Consider the following 20,251-nt stretch of genomic DNA (forward strand, 5'->3'; position numbering starts at 1 on the left):
ATTATGCCAAATCAGTCATAAACCTTTTTTTTTTTGTGCAATTCAGTCCTGAACCTTTTGCATTTGTGTCAATTCAGTTCATCCAGCCAATTTTAGCAGGCTGGCGCTGACGTGAACGCTGGCGGATGCTAATGTGGCAATTTTTAAATATTTTTTCCAAATTTGTTATTAATTTGTTATTTTATTTGTTATTTTTCTTTTTCTTCCTTCTTTTATTTTTTTCCCCCACAGTGGCCATGGGAAAAAAATAAAAGGAAAAGGAAAAATAAAAAGAAAAGAATAAAAAGTTAATTAAAAAATTCGAAAAAATATATATTTAAAAATTGCCACGTCAGCGTCGGTTAGCATCCATGTTAGCGTCGGCCGGCCAAGATTGATCGGATGGATTGAATTGGTACAAATGCAAAAGGTTCATGACTAAATTTGCACATAAAAAAAAAGGTTTATGACTGATTTAGAACGATTATAATACGTTTAGGAGTTTTTTGATAATTTTCCCGAGAGAGAGGAGATAAAACACCACGGCAACGACATGATCCGTGGTGGCCTGGGCGGGGCTTGATGAGAATGATAAGGAGGGATATGGCATCATGCCCAAAAGAAGATGCTTGCAGGGGCGTGCCGGAATACCAAACAGAGATCGGTCCGAATACGGTGCTGATTTGAACCCCCCATCTTGCGTCGTAATCTCGTTTGTCCATGCCCGAGAGAGAGACAGAGACAGAGAGAGAGAGACTAAACCTTTTTTAACTTGCGTGATGCTCTTGTCCTTCCCTTCCCAAAGCTCTATAGTGCGCCAAAGTGCTACTGTTGCTTTCCAATGGACATTCGAGGGGCTACGCATGCAGAGAGGGGGAAAGGCTGGTCCCTTGCCGATTGGTCAGCTCTTATCACTTGACTTTACTGGTCCTTCTCTCCTTCCAGATTCAGGACTTCGTGGCAGGAAACCCCGGCATCAGGACAATTTAGTGCACAGAAGTCTAACGCATCATACATCGATGTACTTTTCACCCGAGGCAATTGCGTGCTTATGCTACAGAAGATTCCGTGAAGTGATAACATTTTGAATGGTAGCAGCATGCGCGCTTTGTTGTCATTGCTTCGAGATTGACTATGAGTTATCTCTTGCGAGTTGCTTTCGCGTGAACTCTGGGACGTTATACTAGTTGATACCGATTGAAACCATTAGACATAGCCCATCTACAATAAGTACAATGAAAAGGTACGTGGATAAAACTTTTCCAATTTATACCCCTAGTTTTTACGGACTTTTGATGCTACTATGAAACCCGATTGTTTAGTGTCGATTTCGTAAGCTCGCATTTAGTTCTTGAGCTATGAGTATTGTAGAGGCTAAATTTATTAGATTGAGCCGATCGCGCTTAAAGAATATGTGGGATTCACATTGGGTCTCGCTTAAAAACGCAAATTTTCTTACAAATTCTGTATTGTGATTGATTCCATCTACTACGTCATGATCCATAATGTATGATAGATTCGTTCTTGTTCCAACAAAATAAGTATGGAAAGCCTGATAACCTAAAAAAGATAAAGCAAAGCAGGCATTTGTTCATTGGATGGAAAGAAAAAAGCACACGGATTGCATTGAAAGGCTCACTCATCGCCATTGAAACATCATTGACATTGGAAAACGGTAGATGTTGAAGGCCATGCAAATAGCATTCACGTATGAGATCTATATTACTGGGCTCTCAGTGGGCTTGAGGCGAATGGGATGTTATCCTCATCAGGAATCAGCTTCTGCCACCCGAATTTCGCGACCAGATTGTGTATGAAAATAAGTATTTCGAGGCGAGCGTATTCCTTGCCGGGGCACATCCGAGGGCCGCCGCCGAACGGTATGAGAACGTGAAGGACGGCGGACCGTTTCCTTCAAATCATGACGTACGGGTCAAACCTGGAAATACTTCGGGTTCTTGTGCGTCGAATGTGCTGTCCAATATGCCTGCAAAACATCACGACAGTAATTTAAACATGATTTACAATGACGCCCTTTGTTCTTTTGAAATGGGTTTGACAATGTTTTGAAGGTTGGTTAGCCCAAAATAGCTAAACAGAATATGCGCTGGGATTCCTATGTCTTTTTCCTAGCCCAAGGCCAAGAACACTCACAATTTTAAGGAAAAAATTGGCAAAAAAGTCCTAAACTTATTACACGGCGGCCAATTCTATCTTAATCCTTTCAGTTGTGCCAGATTAGTCCTAAACCTATTGTATGGAGGCCAATTCAGTCTTGAACTTTTTAATTATGCCAATTAGTCATTAACAATTTCAGGATTTGCAAATTTAGTTCTAAACATTTTAACGAATTACCAATATCGTCCTTTCGGCTAATTTTGATTGGAAATTGCTGACGTGGCGGTCCAGTCAATTTCGGCTGTCTTATGTGGTCTAGCCGACAATGACGTGGATAATTTTTATTTTTTGAAAAAATTTCGATTTTTCTTTTCTTTTCTTTTTTTTCCTTTTCTTCTTCATTATGGCAGCAGGGCCGCCGGCCATTGGCTAAGAGCTGGCGAGGGTGTGGCGACCCTTGCTGATTTTGGGCGAGGGCCTAGGTGACGGCTCGCGACACCCTTGCCGGCCGCAACGAGGGCAGCGACTCTCGCCCAGGGGCTGGCAACCCTTCTGCCATAATGAAGAAGAAAAGAAAAAAAAGAAAAAGATCAATATAAAATAATAAAAAAATTGTCCGCTTTAGTGCCGACCGTGCCATGTAGGACGGCCGACGCTGACTGGACTACCACGTCAGCAATTTTCGGTCAAAATTAATCGGAAGGACTACATTGGGAATTCGTTAAAAAGTTTATGACTAAATTGACAAATCGTCAAAATATTTAGCACTAAATTGGTACAATTGAAAAATTTATGACGGAATTGGCAAATTGTCAGAAGGTTTATGATTAAATTGGCACAATTGAAAAGCTTAGGATTGAGTTAGTCGTTATATAATAAGTTTAGGATTTTTTTGGATAATTTTACCTTTGCAAAAAGCAAGCGTTTTTTTTTGTGCTGACGGGAACGGGGGTGGCTAAGACAGAGGGTGTCGAGAGACTCTCTATAGCTTTTGGCCTACTCTTTAGCTTTTTTTGGCCAATAGTGAAAATTTCTTTTTTTTTTAAAAAATTACTCTTTCGCTTTTGCGAGTTGGTGTGTTCATGTTTTGGTTTCTTCTTTGAAGCTGTGATTTGACGAGAGGGACGTTGGACACGAGCAGGAAGGAGGATGGGCCCACCAGATATTTTCTCGGAGCGAGTCGGTCCATTTCATTTTGAGAGATGCTCTGCAAAGCCATACATGGCATGATGCCGCGTGTCGATAGGGTATAATTCTGATGAAGAAGAAGGAAAAAAAAATTAAACAACAAAATAGTTATTGCAGTATCTCGTGGACCTTCCGTCCTTTTGGGACGGTGAAATTTTGCGTAGTTAAACTCAATCTGCTATGGCCTCTCAAAATGCTCCTTGGACAGTGTTCATGTGCTAGTTTCTTCTTTGAAGCTGTGATTTGACGATGGGACGTTGGACATGAGGAGGAAGGAGGATGGAAGTCGGCAAAGCTGGTTCTTTTGTTGGAGGACAGGAAGAGAGAGAGAGAGCTGTCTTCAATCAACCAAGAGCGAGGCAGCAGTCAGCAGATGCTTCGGCGGAAGAGAGAGAAAGTGGGACCCAAGGACGACACGCGACGCCGCCGGTGTCGTCCATTGAATGGGCCGGTCCACCATATATTTTCTCGGAGCGGAGTCGGTCCATTTCATTTTGAGAGATGCTCTGCAAAGCCATACATGGCATGATGCCGCGTGTCGATAGGGTATAATTCTGATGAAGATCGGGAACAACATAGTTGTGCAGTGTCTCGTGGACCTTCCGTCCTTTTGGGACCGTGAAACCCGCGTAGTTAAACTCGGCTATGGCCTCTCAAAATGCTCCTTGGACAGGAGGTGCTAGCCTCATTGACGTGCGAAGTACGTCGTGTGCTTGCTCATCCGGTCGTATATGAACTTCTCCGGCTTCGCTTTTCCCTCGCCGCCATGACGTATTCCTGGGTTTCACCTATGACCGGCCAACCCAACCCGGCGGGAGGTTGGCAGGAGTAGATTTGTGCCTAGGAAGATGATGCAGAATGAGGAATAGGACAAGGCGATGTGAAGAGCGTCAGATAAGAAAAGGTCCATGATGCCTGGGGAGTTACTGATAAATGGTAGTGAACATTAAAAACAGTGATTAGAAGAGACATGGATAAGCAAGATAAGAAGCCCGATAAATCTCGGATTGTACATGCAAATTTGTTGTTTTTTTTAAGATTCCATCCGAGGTTCAGTTGTAACCTCTGACTGCATTTGGTCGTCTGGATTCGGATTGAGATATGGTAAGATAAAGTATGATTGAAAATCCTTCCAATTTCCTCCATATTGTAGTAAATCCCATCATATGTTTGGTACAACTAGGATAAGAGTCCTTGAACATTTTCATATAGTTCACGGACTAAATTGAACACGTATTAAAAGTCCAGGGGCCCCATTGAATATATTAAAAGTTCAGGGATTAAATTGAACATTCGGCTAAAGTTCATGGACTACCTTGAACAAGTCAAAAGTTCAGGGACCAAATTGCACATTTGTCCAAAGTTCAGGGACTGTTTGTGTCATTTTCCCTGAAAAAACGGCTACTTCCCCAAAAATCCCGCCAAATTCAAAGTCCGACCCTCCCAATTTGGCTATTCAACGCTACAAATTCCCCCACAAATCTCTCAAATTCTGCATCTCTCCAGTCTTGGTTTCATGCAGGTTCTGGTCTCATCTGATAGTCGCAAAGACTTAGTAGAGAAAAGCCCAAATGACATCGAGATACCAGCCGAATCCAAATCGAAAAGCGGCAATGAGCAAGTGACTGAATGAACCACAAAGGGCAAATCAACATTGATATATCCAAGAGAGACGCTAAATCTGTTCACCAAAACTCGCTGTTGCTGAGAGCATTTGGGAATGCCAATTGGCTTCGATTTCTCCTGCTTCGCCTCTCTCACGTTCAAGATTCTCTTCTTCGCCATCGCTGCGAATTCACACGAAACAATCCATTCAGTTTGCTTTCGGGAAACACAGAGAGCGAAGGACGTGAGCTAGCGAGAGAGACCTAAAAATTGAAGAAGGAATCGAGTAAATGACAACAATAGTAAAGATCGTACTCGCGCAGTGATTGGAAGTGACGATCACATTTTTTTTCAATTTTTTTATCCAATCCGAGTTTTATCCCATCTCTGTCCCGGATTTCTTATCCAACATTTTATCCCGGTAATATTCGGGTTTATGTAATCCAAGAGACGTCCACAAACACTGGATAGAGTAATTTGTTATCATATCCAAACTCAAATCCGGATTACCAAACGCAGCCTTTTCACATAATGCATGCCGGGCTTGTGGGGGCCCACCATATGTTGTTGTCACTTGTCAGCTCTCTCTCTCCTTGGGTTATTCACAATCCCAGCTCAATCAGCCCCCCGCTGATTTGACTCATCGTTCCCGGACTAAATTCCAGAGCCATTACGAGGTGCATCGAGTCCGTATGACCCAATATATTGCAATACTCAAACCCGTTCGAGTCAAATCATGGGCCATTATGCGTCAGGGTCACGTACGCCTGGTACACCTAAGAATTTTCCTTCTATGATCCGTCCGGCAGCATCCTGGGCAATTTAATCGGCAGTTTTTGCAGCGGCACCCTGTGCCAAGCGAGAAGAAACTGCTCGAGTTGCTAATCGTGGATAAGGAACGGCTGATTGCATGAATCAAGTTAGTTAGAGAATTTGAATGCGCAAGAAAAATTGACATTTAGCAAGAGCTAAGATAAGACACCAAATGGTCCTCAACTCTAAATCCCCTCGGTTATGAGAGTTTTTGCTTGCACCATCCGCAAAAAGTCATTAAGACGTGAAGGTGCACTCAGAGAATGGGCACAAAGGAATATGTGATCTGCATTAGATGAGGAGCATATGATGAACACGAAATGAAATAGGTAATAATGTAGCTGAATCTCGAAAATTGCAAATATCGAGTTCTTGTTGTTATTTGAGGTGATTCTTGGAAAGTCTATTTGGCTCGAGTTTAGCACAAGATGAGAAGTGCAACCGCATTGGCAGTTGGACAACATCAACAAACGAAACTGACTGAACCAGAACTATTTTTCACAGCGGTCATATATGATCTAGACTTTCCACGTTGGTCATGCTACAGAAGACAACCTCTTACAATCAGACTTTACATTGGCACAGCCGCACTGGAGTACTCGCTGCACCAGTAAGCGATGATATCTGGACCAAGTTGAATCTGTCGCTCTTAGCATCTCTCGAAGATCTTGTAAAGCTTCTCCAATGAAGCCACCTGAATAACAGAAGGGTCACTAACTAAGTTAACTACATTGTCCGTATTCCCTTTCCAATCCAATCTTTACATTGAACAAATGAGAGGCGGTAAAAAGCTGCAGTCAGCTCGGCTCAATCATCAATCACTTTGGTGAAGAAAGTGCATAGGCAAAACTCAGCATAGAAAGCGTACATTATTGCACGATGTGTTGAGGTCCATCTCCACATGTGACGTGGAGTAGAAGTATTTTCACAAAAATAGCTCAAATTAAGGGTAGTTGATTTGCTCTTCCTACAATGACATAAAGGATCCCAATAGATTAGAAATCTAGATTAGTACCTGGACAAATGTTCCATTTGCAGCCATAGAAGCTGGTGGCTTCAGAAAGAGTCTCAGGGAAGGAAACAAGACATGCTGAATTGACCATTCTCGCTGCGACCAGGCCATCTGTGCCTCGGACAGTAGTTCGTGATCAATCTCATCCTCCGTCTTATTGTCATTGCCTGGACAGAAAGGAACACACAATATGAATATTCCACCCTTTACCTTTCTTGTTTCTGAAGCAAAAAATAATTTGTATCTTGATGGACATGCTTGCTGGTGGCAGATAAGAGGGCGAAATGTTTAAAATAATATGTACAAAGCTATATTGATCCATCCCTCTATGAAGCAAGTCATCACAGCTATCATACTCTTCTGAAAGGACTATTATCTTGTTTCTTCTGTACATGATCCCAAGAATGAAAATAGTAAAATGCAAATCCATCATCTTGAAACAATAGGACAGGCCAAAAGCCGGAAACATGGGATTTTAACTACAACATATTAAAATTATAACGAGCTTCTAACTCAGCAAAAAACAAAAAAATAGTACTGTAGTAAATCAATTTTCGATGATCTACTTGGTTCATCTACATCTGAAGATACATGAGCGACTTGTTACCAATCTTTGTGAATATATCTGCATAATAGATAGCTATAAGACGAATCTCAAGTTTGAAGATTTGTTGCAATCATGTAAGTGAAGCAAACACCTTATATATCACAAGCCATGAGAAATAAAAGAATAAGCAAAAAAAGAACCAAAAGAAGAATGGGTTAATGATGTGGGAAGATCAATGATGCAGGAATCCTATCAATCTTTCCCACTGGAAAAAAAAATGGCTTCAACGAGCTTCTTGGATGTCTTTTCCATCCAACTAGCTAGTAGAAATACTTCAAACTCCAAATATTGTCTGGGCATAAGCTTCACAACTAGTTCGTTCAGTGCCCAAGACGAATGCTATAATTACAGACTTAAGTGCAGACACCAAGCAAGGAGTAGGATCCACTGACAGCAATAAGAATATACCTCCATCGTCAGAAGCACTGAGATGCTTGCTCCTTTTGTAGAATTGCAGACCATCACCAGAGGGATTGGGCAGCAGAGGAGTATGCATAGCATAGAAGTTTCCCAAAGCAGCTGAAATTCCTTGTAGACAATTCTTCTCATCCTCCCAATCAACCTGCGACAACAGTTTTTATGCAATTTAAGCAACAAATCCATTCAGAGAAGAGCAGTGTTAGAACCTGGCTATGGATCCCATCTGTCTTCCTGTCGTAAAGAGACACTTTCATGTGGCATTAAAGGGGGAAAGTAAAATGTTCAATGATAAATGCATTATACCGCTCTTCTAAATTGTCCGAGGGAAGAAACATCAAATAATCATAATCACCTTAATGATGTGTTCTTCTCAGAGAAGCTAATACATCACTCGGTTTAGGATATCAAGTTTAGCTTTAGCCATCTTCTCTTGGTCTCTCTCTCAGAAACACCTACATCACTCAGTTTCCATGCATCTATGGGTTTTGTGAATTTGAAAAGCTTGAATATTCCATCGAGTTGCAAAAGAGCATAAACTGTGAGTCTAGAGTTAAAACAAAGGATTTTTTTATGCGGACACTTCTGAAGATTGGACAGATTTTTATTCCAATAATTTGGAAAAAAAATTTCCTGAATTTGATGCGGCAGCGGTTTATTAAAAGAATTTCACAGACCATATTGATAGTAAACTTTCTCATGGACAAAACGATGACATAATATGGGAGAGAATGAACAAAGGTTGTGAATCCCTTGGTGAAATGTGATAAGATGCAAGGGATCTAGTACACAAATTTTAGCACATATGCTTTATAAGAATGAAGAATGATAATTCAAGAATGCTGAGATAACACAACAGGAAAAAGTATAAAAACAGCTCAGAGATGAGAAAATTGATGACAACACATACATCATTTCCCAAACAAAGGACAAACTCAGGGAGACGATCCATGTCAGGTGTATATTGGTCAAGAATGACAGGAAGCCAGCACAAATTGCTATCTTCATCTACATGAACGCAAAAATACTCATCCAGCAGTTCGGCCTTTTGCTTGAGCAGGTTGGTGTTCAGCTGAACCCAAAAAGAAAAAAAGGATCAGAAGTAATATCAGCCATAAAACCAAGTAAAACACATGGCTTAGCTAGCCAAATTATACAATCATTAGACTATTATATTCTCTCCTACCAAAAAAAGAGATAAAAAACAGTGTCAGGACTGAAAAGGAATGAAACATTGATAGAGGGATATTATAAGTAGAGTAAGGAATTTTACAATCTTCAATGACAGTGTTAAGGAGTATCGAGAAACTTTTTGAGCAAGCTTGAAGTTATAACCTCAAAAACAACCCAATAATCCCATTGTCCGCTCAAATGCACCAGCAGTCATTAAGCGAACCACAGTAAGAGAATCAAGAAACCACAACAGGTGAGGTCTTTTTCGTAATTTACTTCATTTGGGTCAATACATGGACCATGTGACAGTTGTTTTTCCTTTGAGGTAAGAGGTGCAAGGCTTTTCAAATCAATGTGAACTGCGATGTCCTTTCAGTATGTTTTTTTTTTTTCAAGTCAATAATCAAAAAGGTACTTTATGGACCATGCCACCTTAGATTCTCAATTTGTGGAAGAGAAGTATTCCTCGGTAGAAATGTAGATGTCAAGCTTTGGAACAGTGTTTTCCTCTCAAGAATGGTCTAAAGCATTTGGTTAGAGCAGATACTTATAATGAAAATGTCTCTCAATCCCATGAAACGTTGCCATGCAAAACTTGAGGTGTCCGATAACATTGAGAAGGTAATATGTGCAAATCCTTTCCTAAATAAAATTTTGTTTGATTGTATATTTCAGATGCTACTCTAATCAACCTGAAGGTGAAACATACTTCACAGCAGATGTTTGAAAGGCCATACTTAAGTTTCTGAAGAAGTATCGCAAAATTAAAGAGGAAAGTAGAAGAGCTTTCAAAAGCCTGTTTGTTTGGACTTTATATGATAGCAAAAAAGTTGCTTTCCACTAAAATTTAAATTATTACTAATTTCAGCAAATTATGAAAAATTTATATGTAATCTATATGTCAACATTTGAGTGTTGTAAAAGTTTCAGGAGTCGAGATTAAATTAAGCAAAAGCAAATAGTAAAAATTAACCCAAACAGTGGGCACTTCAATGGATACACAAACTGAGTTCCAAATCTCATGTTTCACATTACACATTACAAATCATCAACATGCATTTAATTAGGAATAAACACGAGCAATGCCTCTAAAAATGAAAAATCTAGACTAGCTTTATGGCTTGTTGCATAAAAAGGTTCAACTATTCCATGTTAAAAAAGAACAACTATTCCAAGATTATAGAAAACAACCATTCGATGTTAATCTTCAAGGAGAAAGAAGAAGCTAAAGGCAATTGATATACTACGTAGTGGAACTAAAAGGAGGTCAATATCACAGAACATCTATTGAAGAAGTTCATTAAGGATACAAGACATTGAAAGAGCAGATTAAAAAAGAAACACAGGACACAATCACAGAGGCAGTGGCAACGTAGTAGTATCCCTTTAGTGATTCACCACCCCATCATGTGATTCACTACCATGAGGGTTGTTTAGATTTTTCTGGTATTTCTCCATACCATCAGTCAAATTCATTAACTTTGCCATGATGCCAATCCACCAATAGTTTTCTAAATTTGACTTAAGAGTACCAATGACAAGATTAGGCTATCAGAATGGCTTAGCAGAACCCTATATATCTGTCTCTTTACTAATTTGATGATGCAGGACCAAAATATGTGCATTAATTGATATTCAGCAGAATCTTCGACATGGTATATAAATTTTCATTCTTGGGTTTCTTTTGAAAATTGAAGTCTCCGATCTACAGCCACTGCTATAAAGAATGACATTATAGTGAAGTTACGAAAGAGAATACCAAGGTTCCTTAAAAAAGAAGGCAAAATGGAAGCTTGATCATCGCAAATGATTTACTCCTCAATTTCACAAAGTTTGAGGTTTCTTGATAATCTTTTAGAAAATTCATGCCACCCATATAACTTTGAATTGTTTCTATGATCCTTCGTCATTTGCACCAATGATAGAGTTATCTATTAAATCATTAGCATTTTTGCAAGACTATCAACTACCTTGTATATACATTAATACCGATAGCAAAATTTCAAAACAAAAGAGCTAGCAAAGTTGCATATTCAAACTTTTCTCTAAATGATGCACTATTGGCTCCAGTGACATGTCAGAGGAATTCAATTATTTATTACGAATAACACAACACTAATCCTAAAAAATCTAGCATAAAAGATACAGCACAAACTGAACTTACAACAAGTCAATTTACCCACATAATCTTGTCACTTTGGCTGACCCTTCCCTAGATAGCGATTATTTGAGATAGACTGAAATGATATTTGACCTTTTTAATATTACTTAAAGTAAAAAACTAGGTAATACATTATGAATTTGACAAAATACTTCTCGGTCGACAAAAACAGTACTTCAAATGAAGTTTATAATGCTCGTCTGTCTTAGGCATATGAACAAGCAGGGATCAAACAAAGGCAATTGATAAGGAAATAACTCACCTCTGCAATCTTCTTCTTTAAATCGTCATTCTCAGAGCATTCTGGATCCAAATCCTCCTCTTTTAGGGCCAAAGTAATCAATTCTGGCAAGGGTGCGGGATCACTCAGCTTTATACCATTGAAATGTGCAAAACGGCGCAAGACTTGCTGATACATTAGCTCCTTGCTGTAATGCAGAACGTCCTAATTTCAGTATTGTCATGCATTGAAAAGGCACCAAAAGGCAGCCGTAAACTCATGATTGAGAAGGAAAAGACACATTTAGCTACTTCCGAGTACCAACTTGAAGTATTTATCGACAAAAAGGTAAAAGGGTAATCTCCTAAGAAGGAAGATAGCTGAAGTGTGGAAGAGAAAGAGGCCAAAAGATATGATAAATTAGTGGATCCTATATGCCAACGTATCAGACAGGAGGTACAGCATCATGGAATCCACATATCTGGGCTTCACACCATATATTGGGGGCTTTGGTCATGATTAAGAGTGAGCTCACAAGCCAACTAGTTTGCTGTCCAGAAACAGTTGACTTAGTTTCTACAACTATGGAACAATACATCATAAAAAAAACTCCAAGATTCTAAGGGAAGAAAGATAAACAGTACTAAAGATAAGGCCAAAGCATGTGGATGGAGATAAAGAAGACCAGTTTCCATCCACCAGATTTTTATGACGACATACATCAATGTACCAAGCAACAACCAGTTGAAGAGAAAGTATGTCTCAGCAACACAAAATGAGGGTTTGGCTCATTTAATCCAGGAAAAGAAAAAAATGGACTCAGCCACCGAGTCAACTGTAGAAAATCAATCTTTTCTCAGCAAGATGAGAAAAGGGAATATGCACAAGTTACAGCAGCAGAACTAAATGAATATAAGAACAAAGTACAAAGTTATGCTAATACCACTAGAATTCAGTGAGCATAGGGCTGAAAGTACTACCTCAAATTTACGACATTTGCGAGATAAAGATTAGTATTATGCTGAAGTAATGCATAAACATCATCTGCCATTCCAACATATGTGCAGTGTCTAACGATGTCCAGCAGTCCTACAAACAAACCAAAGCAATGCATCAGATAACTATATATATACTCACAAAGTTTTGTAATTAGCAATCAATTAGTCAATTAAGTCTCGTAAAGAGCTCACCAGAGTGGCACTTTGAATCAATTTCATCTACAAGCTCCTGAATACTTGAAAGATCTGCAGTTTCCTTAGGGTTTCTTCTTTGCCGAATTGAAGATCTGCATAAACCCAGAAATACAGAGACAGTGACAGAGCAAAGCATGCGAAGTTGCTGCAAAATGTCAAAAATAATAATAAGTATCTTCCGATTATTCCCAAAATTTTGTCCACAAGTTTCAAGAAAGGGTAACCGCATGAAGTCAATTTCGTCAATCATGAGTTTAAAACATCAAGAGTATATACTGACCGTCTTCCCTTCACTTGTAGATACATATTGTATTTCAAGATCATGACCTTCGTCAAACCTTTAAGGATTAAAATTAAACAATTCACTTTTAAAGCTCAAGTCTGAAGTTATTTGTTAGTTTAGCTAGCATCTGAGTCACCAGTTACCTTTATATCAGACAATACATGCATTCAAAACCATACTATGAGTCCATAATTACAATGGATACTTAGAACAAATATATGGTCTGATCTGGCAAAGCTGTCCATGAAAACGTCAATTACCTATTGTAAGAATAAATGTAAAACTAAAAAGACAGAAAATAATTAGAAGCTGCAGAAAGCCACACTTGAGAAGCTGGGAGACTGAAGAATGACATAATGATTTATGTGCTAGAATATGACTAATGTTTTTAAAATCAGAAAAATTTTACCAAGACATTGGCCCCAACAAATTTATATGCCATACCAAATATCCACACAGCGGCAAATATAAAATGCTACTGTCAGAGTAAAGAAAGAATTTGTACTACTAGAAACCAATCTGGGCCACTACCTGACGGCAGTCAAGCTATTACTGTTCTCCAGATTGGTAAGAGGCTTGGCCTGTAAATATGCATGCAACCTTCCAGCAGGATCTAATGAATCCGTTCTAACCATCTTCTGCACAGGCACTTTTTGTGATTTTGGTCCTATTCACATTGAAGCAATAACAGAAAAACTTAATAAGCGGCAGTCCATAATTCAGATAATACAGTGAAGTGTGACAATTTGAGACTTTAACAATCATTAGAAAGCTCTCTAAATGCTATTCCATGTAGCCACATGAGCGCCTAATAATCTTTTATCCATTACTTTACATTGAGTAAAAGCTGAAAAGCAACTTCTGTAAAAAGTAATATACAATAGTATAAAAGTGGACATTAACAATTTTTACCCAATCAAGTACAAATAAAATGTCTATTGTAATAAAATAACATAACTACATGGTTCCATAAGTTTTAATCCAAAGACAATTTTGGAAACAAAAGCATCAAACAAATTATTTTCCTATTATTGACCACATAACTGGAATGTTGTAATTGTTGCCATTGTAGAAATACTCAGACGCTTAAGTGCAAGTTTTAAAATTGCTAGATGCAAAGCATAATTGTTTGAAGACATCGGATGCAAATATACTCACCACCATGCCACCCAACTAAAAAGGTGTAAACTTCACTGTAAGTAACGACAATGACTTCACCATAAGTGACAACAATGACTCATGATATTTCCAGCCAAGCATTTTCCAAAGAAAATTTGCAAAAGAGCATGCAAATCGATCATGCAAGTTGGTATAGTGAAGGCAAAAGGATTACATTCACATTGCCAAAACTGAAAGAGAACAATTTTCTTACTGGATGAAGAGGGATTATAGTGACGATCCTTGCTTGTAACCATAGGACTTGCAATAATAGGACAAGATGCTGAAGGCTCTACTGTCTGGTACCCATAATATCAGAGGACAAACAAAGAAAACAACAAATGGATTAATTAGCACGATCCATACAGCAATGCAAGAATAAGCCCTTAACACAGGAGAAGATTCATTACAATGCTTGAAGCAGATTAGAAGCACATGCTGATAAGTAAAAGCGCTGCTGGCAAAAAAAAATGCAAAAACGATGGAAGATGTATCAAGTGCTAACTCTTTGAGCATTCACAAAGTTTAGAACACCTGCTTACTAAGCATTCCATATGTTAAGAAGGATGAATAACAATGAAGGAAAAAGATCTAATATTATGGAAAGACAAACTTAAAGGACATTGTTCTACTGTCTCAAGTAATCCTTTAGTAGAAATCTAAGATATGAACATTAAATCCAACAATTTACTTTAAAGAGAGACTCCGAACAACCAAAATATCAAAAAGGTGTCCAAGAATACATTACCTGTTCTTGAAATGTCCTTGCTTCATTTGAATTTCTCAATTTTGATTCAACCACAGACTGAATCTTCCCAATTATAACTTCTTGACTCAAGAGGCTTACCTGAAAATTTAATTTTTAGCAGTATCCTGTCAAGAATTTTCCACAAAGGCCAGTAATGTGCAATAGCCATTCTCTTTCATGATTGCAAGCACTATGCTTGGGGCATGCTTAAAAAATTTTATGCAGCAGACTTCATCTGTTCTTGCTCCACTTGCCACCTAGCATTCGAACCTACAAGTTTGACCATTCTCCTCCCTAATCCCTCTCTAAACAACGCCAATTGTTAGGCTTTACTAACACCAAACAGCGAAAAAAATGGCATTTCTTAATTGGAAACCTGACCTAAACCTCCAACTGTTCTTTATGGAAATGTGGGAGTGTGCAAATAACAAGCAGTACAAAACAAGTTCCGACATCACTGCCTGTACTGACAAGAAAGAGGCACTAATTACAGTTTCTTCTCATAACAACTGATAAAGGACAATGGACAGAGAAATGCATGCCAAAGACATGTTGCCACATGGCGCCATCATAATGTATATACGAACTGAAAGGATATAGTGTGCCAGCATGTTTCAAATCATCAAAAGGGAGCTTGTATATAGCAAGTGAATAAACCATACAAGTTGTCCAGCTCAGATGGTGTCAACATATTATTATTCTAAACTAGTTATAAATAATAGAATGTACCTTTAACTTTGGGCCGCATAAATAACATTAAAGACAGCTTTTATATAAACTGAGAAAGGCATTTTAATGCATGCATTCTATATATGTTGAAAGGATTGAGTGAGGAACAGTAACGGGGCGATGTGGCTTCATGAGGACTTTTTAATGAATTTTGATTTTTTTACCACACTCTACTACTTTTCACCTAATCCAAAATTACAAGTATTTTTGAAAAAATATTGAAGAGGTGATGAGTCTTTTGAGGATTCTTTAATGGTTTTGATTTTTTTTCCCTAATCTCACCCTTTAATTATGTCCATTCTTAATTTTTACAAACAATGAAACTACTATATGAGTTTATGTATATGTACAAAATATACTGATATAAATAGTATCAAAGTGATGTGGTCTCTCCTAAAACTAATATTCGAACTACTAATATTAAAATCTAACCAAAAAAAAACTACTAATATTAATGAAAAGGGATTTGAACAATAAAGATGATTACTTATGGTAGTGCGATAACGTGTTGCTGTCAGAAAAATGAGTCGTATTTTTTAATAGGACCATGCATTACTATTCTTAATTTGTACACCAACCAAAAGTATTGTATATAAAAACCAAAATGAGATTAATTTTACATAGTAAAGGATGATCTATTTAATTTTTGGAAATTTTGCTTGGAGATTAATTCTTTCCCGCATTTCATACTTCATTCTGATGCTTACTTTCTATATAACCTTAATATCCTAATAAGAAAAAATCAGACGTTCCTGCATCATCAATTTCTCTCCAAAGCAGGGTCGTGCAGATCTATGATGAAGTTATAATTTTGACCGGCATGGGTATGTCAAGCAAGTAATGCAATGAGTAGTGCTCCAAGAGTAAGCATAAATTTTCTCATATCCAACCCAATTAGCATTGTCGCACTAACAAAAAGATCTTATCTTCTCTTATAGTTATTTTTTTATGCTCGGCAAATACTTTATTTAATAAATTCGAGGAGTTTATCACTTTACAAAAATGTTGCAGTGAACTAACATTTTCATCATAATCTTAATTTATCGTAAAGTTTGAGCTCAGAATGTATTTGACTTAGGAGGTGCTAGTCTTTGCCTGTGCATGGCACGGGTTATTTTCTAGCAAATTCTTTAAAGCACCATATAGAGAAACCAGAAATTGGAGCACGTACTTTAAGTTGTTTTAACTTTCTTCAATTTCACTTGCAAAGCAGCATTTCTCTCACCACTTTAGGTAGGAATGAACAATAGTCTAATATCCATATATACAGATAAATATGCTAATATGTTACGGATGCAAACCCAAAGAAGAGCGGAAAGATGGAAGGAAGAATAATGGACGTCAGAACAGCATCGCAGAGTTCACCTCCAACATTCACATCAGCAACAATTACAACAATATTAGGAAATAAGAATTTCCAAATCGTGAATATGAATTTTCTAAACCATCAAACTTGCAGTTTTTGTACATAAATGTAAGAAATATTACCTCTCGTTTTGTCGGATGAACATTTACATCAACATGCTCAGGTGGCAAGGTAATTGCCATATATATGAAGGGTTTTGATGCCTTGGGCAAGGTTGCAGCATAAACGACTTCCATTGCTCTTTTTAATGCAGTGCATTCCACTATTCTATCTGCATGAAACAGATAAAGCTATGACTTATATCGTATATCCAGATGAGTAGTTCATGCCATACTACCCATAAGCTATACTCAGGACTGACCAAAAGAAGCTAGCTGCCAACACATAATAGAGAGTACTTCTAGGGAAGAAGTTATTCTAACAAAACATCTCCCCCAAGAAACTGGGACGCTCTTATGCTCCAAACTTTATCTGGAGGACTTTCCAAGCAAATACGAAAGAGCTCAAGCATCAAAATATTGGAATGTATTCCAGGGACATGAATGAAAGTGATCAATCTCTATATAAACAAAGGGACTGAAAGAGACAAAAGGTGTCATCAATAGGCCAAGTATTTAGAGTAAATGCATCCACGCCACAAACTATTTCAAAGTAAGAAGAAAGAATGCAGTTTTGACTTTACACGCCTCTGGTCATCACTAAGCAACAGTAAGTGGTAACAGAAGAAGGGGAGGGAAGATGGCAGCTTCAATCATCGGACAAACTTTCCATGAATTATGGAAATTAATTCAGTTACATGAGCTTGTTTCGATAACCAACATAACAGGAAATCGTACAAACCGTTGATGAAAAGAACCATCGTGGTCTTCTTTGCACTGTAAGATGAATTGGAAATGAACCCATTCATCTCAAAAATAGAGCTGGAAGGATCATCGTCCCGAGCTTCCACTTTCAGCAGATTGTGAGCAACGGACACACCATAAACAGACTTTATGGCGTCAAGCCTTGATGAAGTAGCAACCCTATGAACATCCGCTCTAGCAGCTCCATGCTGGTCAGAGCACGTGTTATCAAATTGCTCATGTAAGACAATAAGTACCTCCACTCATTGAACCAATAAAGACAAGATGGATAATGAAGATCAGTAAAGCAAAGAAGAGAAACCTTTCTGCAGGAGAAGCTTAAACCTATATGATGAATGGCAAATCTACTTAATAGGTCCACAATCTTTGAATAATCATCAGCTGAGTTCTGTAGGGTCTTCCTCCGAGCAACCATGTTATAGAATAGATTCTCAACCTATTAAGGAGTAAGCATACAACAAGAGATTGTGAAAATGGAAAACCACCTTCTATGCGAGTTTTGTCCATAAGGACGGATCTTGAAATCTAAATTCTTACAATGCGATCCATACCTTCTCAAGCAAATTGAGAACAAAAACAATATTTACTGCCTTGACATAAACTCCAAATAAATGAAGAGAATATATATCATACCATTATCTGAGTTCCTTTAACAGCAGCACATGCCTTTGGTTCATGCTCCATGACACCATCTCTATACGATACCCTGAAGAAATATGGAGGAACTATAAAACATGTGTTCCTTTGAATAAATCCCAAAAGCTTCGGCATCATTGTTTATTGTGACTACAGTCTTAAAATACTATTTTTCTATCCCATGGAAAACTTCCACTCCTAACTAATGAAATTGACTAACACAAAGAAATAAACATTATGCACATCCAGTCAATAAAAGCAAGTGTGCTAGGTAAAATTTGACTTGAAGCAACTTGTATCAGATAATAATTATGGTTGATCTCTCGAGATTAATAAATCCAACATATTTTTGTGTCCGATGGAACATATGTGAAGCTGACAACCATTCCCAGACCATCTCTCTCACTCTAAGACAAATAATAAACGAGAAAGAAAAACAGCCGCACGGAATTTTAGGTACACGAACATGACAAATAACTAGAAAACAAGCGAAACATGTAGAATTTACGCAACACGAAACAACTGAAACAGTCGAATAAGCATCTAATCTCTCTTCATCAATCTCCTACAATCCAGCAAGTAGCATGACATCGAATTACCTGTAACCATGCAGCTGTCCTTCAGTGATAGTGGTGACGGTAACATGGGCAACGTACGTCATGCTCGCCAGCGCCTCTCCTCTAAAACCCATCGACTGTATGGACTGCAAGTCCTCAAACGTGGACAGCTTGGAGGTCGTGTGTCTCTCACACAGGATAGGCAAGTCCTCATACTACGCCCAACAAAGCCAACAATTAACTCAAGCACCATACATTACAAGCTAAAAAGGACGACCCATATTCAAAAAAACTTAGCAATTGCTCGTCCCAACGAAACAAGTGCTCTGCATTCGTTCACAGGTTCCTCCTCCATAAGAAGCAACTACGAACTAGCGCTCCGTTCGCTTACTGAGAAACAACATGAAAAGATTTGATTTTTTTTCCCCTACTGCGTACGCGAATGCCGTGGCCGTCGTCGGAGACTTGGATGAGCTTGAGCCCGCCGTCCTTGACGGCGACGTTGATGGCGGTGGAGCGGGCGTCGAGGCTGTTCTCGACGAGCTCCTTCACGGCCGACACCGGCCGCTGGATGACCTCGCCGGCGGCGATCCGGTTCACCACGGAGTCGTGGAGCCGCCGGATCTTGGGAGGCTCCTTCGGCTGCCGCGGCGGCGGCGGTTCCGGCTCTTCGATTTCCATTCCTTCTTCAGCTCCGACTTCCGACCGTGAATTTTCCCGCCAATCGAGGGTGGCGATTGCTGTTAAATTGCCGGGCGGCGGCAGTTCCTGTTTTTCTCCTTAACTCTTGCCTTTTGGGGGCGTGAAAATTCACAGTCTTTGTAATTTTGGGATTTTTCTCCATTTTTTTTTTGGCCCATCGACTTGGATTCGGATCCCGATTCTATCCTAAATTTTTTTTATCTTGCAAAATGCATCGATCCAATGATACCGTTAGAGACCCGACGTATCATAATCAGTGATCTGCGAGCGTGTCGGGATGCACACAAACGATCATTCGGAACCACGCAAATCAAGCATAATTAATCACTGTCCAAACTGAAGGACGACAAGATCCAAGATGTTAGGCAAGATCACGGCAAGAGGAACCTTCAGAGCAAAGGAATACGAAGATTTGGACACCGACTGAAACTCGATGGAGCTAGATTTGGAATCCGAGCAAAAATTTGCATTTTTTTTTTGAGAAAAAATGTGTTTGGGCCATTTTCTTTTTATTGTCTAATGCTCCCTATTTTATGGCTCTCATGAACACAAATACTAATAGTAGAAATTACGTGTTATTTATCGACTTTTTTTTCGAAAAGCTAATAATATTAAATTTCATCAAAGAAGAAATCAATTACTAATACAATTATAGGATATTGCTAAAGAGATTACTTGAGACACTTATAAGATATACTATTTAAAGATATTTGCAGCTTTTCA

At 38.6% G+C, this 20,251-nt stretch overlaps 2 protein-coding genes across 2 annotated transcripts in view; one reads left to right on the forward strand and one right to left on the reverse strand.

The window, feature by feature from the left end:
- Nucleotides 1–20,251, forward strand: part of LOC115686822 (uncharacterized) — a 48,830-nt gene that overhangs the window by 17,646 nt on the left and 10,933 nt on the right. The gene's annotated exons all lie outside the window — the stretch shown is intronic.
- Nucleotides 6,048–19,615, reverse strand: LOC115686818 (DNA mismatch repair protein MLH1). Its single transcript, XM_030612226.2, has 16 exons — nucleotides 19,265–19,615; nucleotides 18,869–19,041; nucleotides 18,267–18,339; nucleotides 17,935–18,069; nucleotides 17,611–17,821; nucleotides 16,893–17,041; nucleotides 14,676–14,774; nucleotides 14,142–14,226; nucleotides 13,301–13,436; nucleotides 12,484–12,578; nucleotides 12,274–12,382; nucleotides 11,336–11,501; nucleotides 8,650–8,811; nucleotides 7,731–7,884; nucleotides 6,719–6,882; nucleotides 6,048–6,397 (listed from the first exon to the last, which is right to left on the reverse strand). Exons 1-16 carry the CDS (start codon nucleotides 19,505–19,507, stop codon nucleotides 6,353–6,355), a joined length of 2,199 nt encoding a protein of 732 aa, XP_030468086.2. The 5' UTR covers nucleotides 19,508–19,615; the 3' UTR covers nucleotides 6,048–6,352.

Source organism: Syzygium oleosum, unplaced genomic scaffold, assembly GCF_021117445.2.
Source record: "Syzygium oleosum isolate NSW1041296 unplaced genomic scaffold, Sole_v2.1 Sole_v2.02, whole genome shotgun sequence".
NCBI classification, from domain to species: domain Eukaryota; kingdom Viridiplantae; phylum Streptophyta; class Magnoliopsida; order Myrtales; family Myrtaceae; genus Syzygium; species Syzygium oleosum.